General features: G+C 41.4%; 1 protein-coding gene across 1 annotated transcript; it reads right to left on the bottom strand.

The window, feature by feature from the left end:
• Positions 1 to 218: 218 nt before the first annotated feature.
• On the bottom strand, positions 219 to 2,215 carry LOC121629794. Its single transcript, XM_041969594.1, has 3 exons — positions 1,528 to 2,215; positions 912 to 1,292; positions 219 to 770 (listed from the first exon to the last, which is right to left on the bottom strand). The coding sequence occupies exons 1-3, from the start codon at positions 1,846 to 1,848 to the stop codon at positions 690 to 692; spliced, it is 783 nt and encodes a 260-aa protein (XP_041825528.1). The 5' UTR covers positions 1,849 to 2,215; the 3' UTR covers positions 219 to 689.
• Between the last annotated feature and the right edge of the window lie 7,322 nt (positions 2,216 to 9,537).

Below are 9,537 nucleotides of genomic sequence, written 5' to 3'. Positions count from 1 at the left end.
TTAACTGTCGTGGACAGCTAAATTAAGGATTCTATGTCATGTCCAAAAAAACATTTCTGTCCATGTCCACTGACTGCCAGAGTAGACATCTGCCTACGGTAAATGAAATTAAGACATGCATTTGCTGCAAATTGCATTTTTATTAATGTGCATGCCAAACAATTAAGTATAATGTGCAAAAAAAAACAAAAAAAAAACACTATATACACAATGAAGTCAACAAATGGGTGCTAACAAGCCGGCGTACTGTGCAAATAAACTATGTACAGCGGTCCCTCGTTTAGTTACGTTCTGAAAACATAAATCAAATCCGCAAAATGACCTTATTCATTTTTCACAATTCAAATGCTAATTATCCCTCCTTTCCCAAACTTTAATGAACATTTTCAACATTCTCACACACGTTATACACTCAAAAACCTACATATATTTAACAATGTGAATTTCTTAATAATTACTCACCCTGTAAAATATATTAGCTTCCCTGCTGACGCTGCGCCCCCCCGTCTGTAACGTCGTTTTTCCACACAAGGCCCGGCTGTTGCTGTCTTTTCCAGAAAAAGACAGCAGGACACGAAGTAGACGGAGTCTGGACAAAGTCCTTTAGTCAATCAAGAAACAAAGCACAGCGGGCTGATTCCTACAGTAAAATTTGGACATAGAATGGTTGAAATAGGATTTACACAAACTTAAATATGCAGTGCTGCATACAAAAAAATCTGCAAAACAGAGAGACCGCAGAAGATGAACCGCGTTGTGGCGAGGGACCGCTGTAGAAACAAAAGAAATTAGGTAAAGAAATTAACTAAGCAAATCACAAGTGAAATATATATAAACTAAAATGAGGCATTTCAGTCTTTTTCTGGGGCGTCAAGAGCAGCGTAACAGATTGAACTCAACCTGGCCATTACTTTGGTTTTTGTTTCCTCTGGAATTTTTCGCAGTACATCTGCCAGGTGGCTGCAGAACCGTCCCTCCTCATCCAAAGCAGCCAGCAGCCGCTCCTCTGCTGCAATCCTCCTCTCAGTAGCGAGCTGCAGCTGCTCCTTCACCCACTCGTCGCCGTTTCTCCTTCTCCTCTTCGTCAAAGAGCGTGCTGTGGGTGAAGCAGAGACCAACACTGATGGCGAAGAGCTCGTTTGAGTTTTTGGTGCTGACAGTGGAGCAGGACATTCGGGTGAAGATGGAAAGTCCTCTTCCTCTTCTTTGGGTGAGGATGTAGCGTTGGAGGCAGACAGCGACAGGAATGACTCAGAAGCGGATGTGGGAGTCGGTGATTCGGATGTTGGATTCTGTTGTAGGAACAACAACTTAGTTCCACAGCATTTTATTAGCAATACAACAACTGAGTTTGGAACTGAACTCTTAGATAATTCATTGAGTTTAATGCTTTTACTATTAAATATGCACTGTAGCTGATCTTTGTCTTTGGTAATATATCATGTTTTCTGTTATTATCCCACATGGTTAAATTTCAGTAAACTAGTTAGCATGTTGGCCAAACACGGAGCACTTAAGATTACTTACATTTTCTTTGTCGAGGTTGGACTGCGTCTCCCTGTGGCGTATGTGTGGAGCTAGCCAGGATAATAAAATAAAAAAAGCCGGAGTCTTCTGTCCGCCAGCCTCCCCATTTCTCCCAGACATTTTCCGTTTAACCCGCACGTATTTGTCGCGGAGGTTTTTCCATCGCTTCATGCATTCTGGAACCTCCAAACCAACAACATCAGCTATCTCCTTCCATGACTTCGAGCTCATTTGAGCGTCTTTATAGTTCCTGGAGGTGGCATCATAAAGATTGCAATATTTTCGAACCTCCTCGATCAGCCTCTTGTCGAGTTGATCCATTACTGTTGTTTTTAAAAATGGCGGCTACTACACAAATTCAGTAAGAAGATCTAGAAATCCAAAAACGTGATCCCAAACTGACCAATCACAACGGAGTATTTCCGCCTGAACGTCTGCGTAGCAGGCGTGCACGTCAGGTCTGAAAGAGGTGCGCGTCGATCCTCTGCGGAGCTACGCCGGCGCTGCGGCGGTGACGCAGACGCCGCGCGAATATAAATCCGCCTTCACGAATATACGCAGACGCAGAAAGAGCGCTGGAGACATGTTGCTCTTAACGGTGCTGCTGCAGACAAGAGGAGCCGCCGTCTTCTCTTTATTAACAGCCCGGAAACACAAACAGGAAACGCAGGACCACGCATGTGCGTACAAAGATCCTCTATTAGGGACAGACATCGCACTCTAACAAGAATCTTTTTTATGCTGGCAACTCTTCCCGTGACTGACATGGGTAAGGATTTGTTCCATGTGAGTTCTTCCTCAACTTATCCAAATAATGTCTTTGATGTTATGTTATATTGATAACTGAATGGATTATCAAATGATGTGAATTATATTATTCAACTATTAATTATACTTGGCAAACTTCATATTCACATAATGGGCTGGATATAAACCCCTCTTTAATTTGTTTGTTGGGGAACTTAAAACCAATGCCATCTCAATTGAAAATGTAAAGAACCAGAAAGCAACTTGAACTCTTGATGTCTTGAAGGAAATGCACATTTTTAAAGTTTATATTGGGAAAAAAAAAATCCTCCATCTTTGTATTTTCCTCTGTTCTGTTCATTGTATGTTATTTTTTGTGTTCTTCATTGGATGTAACATTTTGTATGTAATTAATAATAAAAGAAATTAAATATATTGATTTACATTAATTGATTATCAGTTTAAGGACTCATGTTTTGTTCTATATTTCTGCAATGGAAACCTTGAATTTCTTTAATTTAACTAGTACTAGCTGCTGAGGGTTCATTAAAGATAGCAAGACACTGGTCAGTGACCAGTGTTGGGAAAGTTCAATTTCTACATGAACTAGTTCAAAGTTCAGGTCACACATTTTAAAATGAACTAGTTCAGTTAACTGATCATAATTCAAATTTTTTTAACTGCCTTCACAGGTCTAAAAATGAACAAGTTCATAGTTCTTTTCTCCTAACATATTGCTGCGAGCTTTTACCCTCAGAATATGGCATTTTCCTTTTGTTGCCACCCATTCAGTCCACTCTCGTAGCCAGCTGCAGCTTTCACCCTCCAGTATATTCTACAAAATAAATAAATAAAATAAAATAAATGAGGCAAAACTTGCTGTTTGAATGGTCTTTTTTTTTAATTAGAAATGAAATAATCTGAGGTAGGAACCAGGCTAAGGTAGGAACCAAAGGTTATTCCTCAGAGTGCAAAACATTTAAACATTTATCTTTTCAACAAGTCACATTTAAATTTTTTGTTAGTGTATTTTTTTCCCAAAGAAAAAAGTTAAAGTTCTAAAATTTGGGTCATAACAGTCAAAACATTCAGGCCTTGAATAGAGTCCAAGGCCATGGTCATAAAAAACTAAAATAATAATAATAATTAATGGAAAAAAGTCCAAAGTCTGCAGGGCCAAGGACAGTGTTACTTTCTGTTCAGCCTGAAAACCCCTTATCTGAATGAGGATCCTCTGGTCGCTGGTCTCGCTGGTCTCGCTGCTGGATCTGCTGTTTCTTGCTACCTGTAAAAACAAGAGAAGCTCTGCTACTTTCATGCAGCTCACTTTTGCACACCATCACACTCGACTCCACTGACAATACATTGTACTTCTATAGCCAATAAACAGGTCACAACAATAATTAATGTACCTTCAAATCTTTTTGTTGGCATTCAAGATCAGCTGCTTCTCAAAGTTGGCATCTCCCAACCGGTTTCTCTTTGGCCTTAATGCGATGAAACAAGAAATTTTAACATCGTGATTATTGTGGCAAAAATGGTAACAGCAATCTGTATTAAAGGAATTTTCTACCGAAACACTGAAATAATTTTAACCACATTTTTATATAAAAAATCACTATTACTTTTAGCTGCATAAGCATTAGAATAATATCACCAAGTTTATGATTGAGGTTCGGTATTTACTTATTACCAGGTCATATTAATTATGGAATGTAATCACAGTTCGGCTTTACCTGAAAATTAGCCCACCGATGTGCAGTGCAGTGATGTGTTTTATGAACATCTGTGGTTGGGGCATCCAAACAGGTGTCCACAAAAGCTGAGTTTTTCTGTTAAATCTAAAGAATGAAGCTGCAGGATCTTGTCCATTTCACCACTGGACTGGGCTGGACATCAGAGCTGAGGGTTTGAAATCCTCTTTTCAGCATCAACCTGTACTGCACACGTTTCTCCTCATCTTGGGCCCAGTCTAGCTTGAGTCTTGGCATCAGCATAGCGGAGAGTATGTGCTCCCTCTTCTCCACAAGACCTGCCAGCCTTGTGCTCAGTGACTGCAAGATGCTCTCTGTGAGGGGACGGCATGTAATGAGACCCTCTGCAGCCGTGGGCTTCATGCCCTCATCCAGCAGGTCATTCATACGACACTGCAGCGGCACAATGGTTGGAGCCAGGTAACAAAGAAAGATCTTCTTCTCTGCTTGGAGGATGTTTGGTGCTAATGGCCTCATCACATCCACAAACTTTTGTATGAAGTTGATTTCATGTTGAGAGAATCGACGAGAGCCAAACTCGTCATTCACAGTGTGCATAGTCAGCTCGTCATATAGGCGAGTGGCATCATTTTCAGGGGTGACCTCAACCAGATTTTTTCTGCCTTGGTGTCACTCCATGGCAAGAAATACAGATTTCCATCTTGTGTCATCTGGCACAACAAAGCCAATCCAAGCTTTTCCTCTACAGTATCAGAAGCTTTTGGACTTCGCTTAACCCTGTTCCACAGGGCAGAAGCTTTTGACAAAAGAGTTCAGCCACATATGTTTTCTTCAAATTTCTTGTTTAGCGGTGTTGGTACTTTTTTTCTTGATGGCACCTTTTTGGATGGCTGCAACCCCTTAATTAAGTTTATGAAAGCAGGGTTTCCACTTTCCTCAAAGGCTTGTGGAAGAAATTTTACTCATTATGCTTTGTATAAATTATAATCACACCTGTAATCATTTCCTTTTATTATTCATTCCTTTATTCATTCATTTATTAATTGTATTCACTCTGATTGTTCCTGTATTATACTTTTTACATTTTTAACATTCTATCTATTTGTGCATGAAACGTGTTTCTGATTTGATGCTGTCTTGTAAGAGGGACAGAGTGACCTCATCTCCTCAGGCTTTGATCCAACTTGAAGGTCTGTGGAGAGGAGACTCCACTCCGTCTGGGCCTTATCAGCTTAGAAAGGCCTTCATTGGTAAACAGAAAGGTATAAAACGCTTGTCTAACTTTGGTCCAGCAGAGTCTCTTCTGACTTCATGCGAGTCAGGACGACCACTCTCATTACTTGCAAGTAATTGTCTTTTCATTTCCCTTTAATAAACTTTTTTTTTACACATTTACTCATTCCAGAATCCATTTTTTCCACAACAAGCTGCAGGTCTCTGATAATATGTGGCGCGCTGCACGGCGGCTGCTGCCTCAGTCTGCCTGATCGAACGGGTTTGTACTGGAAAAAATTTTGTTGCATCTGTTGCAATGACCATAAAAGTTTCATAATATATGTATATATATATATATATATATATCCTGCAGAACCAGGTTATCCAGCTGCGACTGGGAGATGAAGGCAACGGAGCTACTGTACACCGTTATTTGGTTTTGGATAGTCGGGTCATATCTTTTTATTTTTTTAGTGACTTGCACATACCTTGACAGGCTAGCTGAATGCTTTATTTAAATATGCCGTTTTAAGTCTGTTGTTGAAGATGTTGATGTATGGGATTGCTTTTTGAGACCCGGGGGAATTTTTCCCACCTGGATCGTCACTGACCTTTTCAAAAAATGATTTTAAGTGATCATAAGAAGTGTTAGCGCTGCCTGCTTTGGGTTTAGCCTCCATGCTTCACAGTTTGATGATGCATACGTGGTGCGCATCTGTGGTGGCTGGTGTTGCCAGATCTTGGTGTGTTCCCCCCTTCGTTATATTAAGGCTCTTTAGTTGGGATTTTGCCTGGAATGCTCCATGGCAATCTGGCACTCTCTTGAGAGAACAACGTTCACAAACGCCAGAATAAGCGCTCTCACAATAACGTTCATCAGGCAGAAATACAGAACGTTCAGTTCACATTCACCCAAAAAGCAAACGAGTTCATGAACGATTGTTCAGACACTGGTCCCAGACGCATCCTGACCAGATGCCCGAGTCACTTCATCTGGCCCCTCCTGATGCAGGGAGCAGCAGCTCTACTCTGATCTCCTCATCTCTCCTCATTCTCTCTACAGGAATGTCGGTGATCAGTAAATCTGACAAAGGGCAGCTTTAGAGGATTCCAACTTTCAATGGAAACAAATCCGACTTACTGCTGATCAAGCTCTGGCACCGGTCGATGGGGACTGGACAGCTCATACAAGGGGATCTGGTACTCCATACTCCTGGAGCCCCCCCCTATAGGGTTTCCCAGGGGACAAGTGGGGAACTCCTGTAGGGGGAGTTCCCAGACTTGGTCAACGTATTTTCCAAGTCTCTCGGGTGTGCAGCCGACAAACCTGCAGCAACTGTGTGATGCTATCATGTCAATATGGAGGAAAACCTCTGAGGAAGGTTTCCAACATCTTGTTGAATCTATGACATCAAAAATGAAAGCAGTTCTGGGGGGAAAAGGGGTCCAACCGGGTACTAGCATGGCAGGCTTGATGAGGTGGGTGTTGGGTGTGTTATGATACTAAGAATCTCCAAAAATTGTTTTTAAAATTGAACTTGAATATTGACATGTATGTTCACTGGGACTAAATTCAGGCCAGAACTAGATGTGCAGTCCAATGAGAACCACTGCAGTGGGGATCAGAGCCTGAGTCTAATAGCTGAAGTACATCAGACTTAATTATTTCTGTATATTTTCGGTAATTTAGGTATGAAAATAAATTATTTCAATTAGTTGAATTTACACACTGACAGGGTAGATATGTGAGTGGTTAGAAGAATTACCTGATCAAGCAGTGTAACATTTTGGTGTTGTCCAAGTCCTCACAATCCTCCTCCAACCTACCGTCTCCTCTCGAAAACATGAAAAATTTCAGATGGATCATTAAAGCTGTGGTTTAGAAGAACACTTTTTCCCTCATAATTTCAGTTCCTTGGAGCAATGCAGCACACACAGAGCTCTCCAGGACTTTGACAGCTCCTGTGAGTGTGCTCTTTGATTGATGGCACTTATTTCAAATGTGTTTTCATCCAAATCAGCGGGTGTTTAAGTGCTTTGCATGTTAATAGCAAACAAAACATTAGCAGGAGAGGTCCCACTGCTAGCTCCCTCTCTGCTGTTTTCATCACTCATCTCCTGGGGCACCACACAACTCCAGGACAGACCAAGATGGAGGAAGGAGTGAAAAGACAAAACCATCAGCGGATCTCATGTTATCATTTACTCACATGTAAAATATGAGATCTCCAGACGTTTTGTAAAACCCAAAGTGTCTTTCTGAGGTCAGTCATGCACAGAAAAGAAACGTGAGTTTGTCAACAACTGGTTTATATTGTGAGTGCTTACTCTCTTCACTGGGAATCACTGGGAATCAGGCTCTTCATGCCACAGTAGAGCAGCATTGGAGTTTTATTCAGTATAAATAAATGAATATTATGATTCCACTGATATCCCAGATTCTTAACAGCAAAATAATGAATCAATGAAATTAAGTAATTTCAACATAAATTTATGTTCAAATAACAACTGCTGCCCAAGCTAGTGCTGGGATAGACTGCTTCAAACCTAACATGTGTGGCCAGTAGACTGTTTTTATACTGTTTTTGTAGCCAGCTTGGACCTTGACTCTGGAGAAACAAATGACTAAATACCAAAAGGGATGGTCTCAATGGTTGCAATGAGGAAAGACCCTTAGAGTCATAAACTGACATCGAAATCTGGACACACAAAGGTTCAGATGTTTTAGGTTGCTGAAATCAAACAGCTGATGTTCAGCATTTAACCACCACAGTAAGTATTTTTCTGTATTTTCCCAAACAGCTTGTCTCAGTACAGATAAAACATCAGCTAGGTCCTTTGGGAGGAAGCACATTCCAAAGGTGATGCCTTCAAAGTTTAAAGACAGGAGACCTGTCCAGATTGTACCCTGCCTCTCACCTATAGAACCCTCATGTGAAATTATCTGGAATTTTATGATTTTCACCAGGGTTTAGTGTTGTCAAGCAATCACAATGCATGCACAGATTACACTGCACAAACGTACATATATGGACTTTTACCCTCAACCTCACACACTTGATCATTTTTGCATTGTGTGCATGTAGATTGTTAAACTTAACAAACATCAGACCACATTCAGAACAGATCAGATGATGAGTGCACAAGGAGAAACAAAGCATGTATTCCACAAAAACATGTTATGTTTAAGTGCATGTGGAAAGCTGGGTCATCTGGATTTTAATATGATTCTACCTTGTTTCCCTCTGTTGTTATGTTAATGTCTGAGGGCTGTTTTCAGTCACACCCTGCCAGCACAGAGACAGCACTGAAGCTCAGTCACTCCTAGGGTGAGTTTAGAAAGGGCATCCAAAGATAACTTACACATGCAAATTTTTCCCACAGACACGGCCCAGCTGAGGTTCAGGTGATGGTGCTAACCACCACACCACTGTGCAGACCAAGTACCCACCAGGGAGCTGCCATTAACTCCCCACAGCATCTTTAGTGGCTAAAGAAACACTGCATCTGAAATCCTCCTCTGAAGAGAAGTAGAGGGCTGGAGCTGCTCCAAATGGCTCGATGTGTCTCAGAACATCCCTGGATCATCCTCTTCCTACTGGGCAGATAATGCAATTACACCCTCACATCTGCAGGGGCACCTCTCCATCTCCATCTAAATTTTAGCATGATGCTGTTTTGTGACAGTGTGTGTTGTTGGGAATGTGTGTGTGTCGGTCTACTAGGTCTCATGCTCAAAATTTACGGTTAATCAATCATGGTGTCGCCTTAATGACACCCTGCTGCTTCCCTAATGTGTTCTGGCAGAAGCAACCCACAGCTGGCACAGAGCTCAGGCAGGCACGCATATGGTCACCTCCTGTGAGTGACAGGACCCCTTTTGTGAGTGCAGCCCTGCACATCGTATGCCATCAGCCACATACAGCCGTTGCAGGCTAGAGATGAAATTATGTTGGAGGGGATACAAATGAAAGTGTATAGAGGGGGAGAAAAGAGATGCAGAAAGGAGAAGAACATTCTTAGAGCTGCATGGCTGGTTTGTCTCCAAGTTCTTTAAATGTGAAACAGAAACAAAGCAACATGGAGAGATGTGAAAAGTGTGAAGCAATAACGCGATGTATTTATTGTAAGATACTCTAGCTTACCCTACTCTTCACAAGGCCTATTTTTCTGCCTCCTGTCTCAAATGACTGACCCAAAACAGTCATTTTACCTGCACAGCTACAAAGGCTGTATGTATAATCTTGGTCTCTCTACAGAAAGCTGCGACATATGAGATTACTACAGAAATGTCAGAACCAAGATACACGATACTGTGTCAGAGTAAATTCAC

Source organism: Melanotaenia boesemani, chromosome 19, assembly GCF_017639745.1.
Source record: "Melanotaenia boesemani isolate fMelBoe1 chromosome 19, fMelBoe1.pri, whole genome shotgun sequence".
Lineage (NCBI taxonomy): Eukaryota > Metazoa > Chordata > Actinopteri > Atheriniformes > Melanotaeniidae > Melanotaenia > Melanotaenia boesemani.
Note: the sequence above shows the minus strand (reverse complement) of the source record. Positions and strands in the feature narration are given on the sequence as shown.

Excerpts from the sequence above, each read along its gene's own strand:
- LOC121629794 (XM_041969594.1), bottom strand. The coding sequence starts at position 1,848 with ATGGATCAACTCGACAAGAGGCTGATCGAGGAGGTTCGAAAATATTGC. Across the intron at positions 1,293-1,527 it reads CCAACCTCGACAAAGAAAAT|AATCCAACATCCGAATCACC; the intron begins GTAAGTAATCTT and ends TTCCTACAACAG. Across the intron at positions 771-911 it reads CAGAGGAAACAAAAACCAAA|CGGTCCCTCGCCACAACGCG; the intron begins GTAATGGCCAGG and ends TTGTTTCTACAG.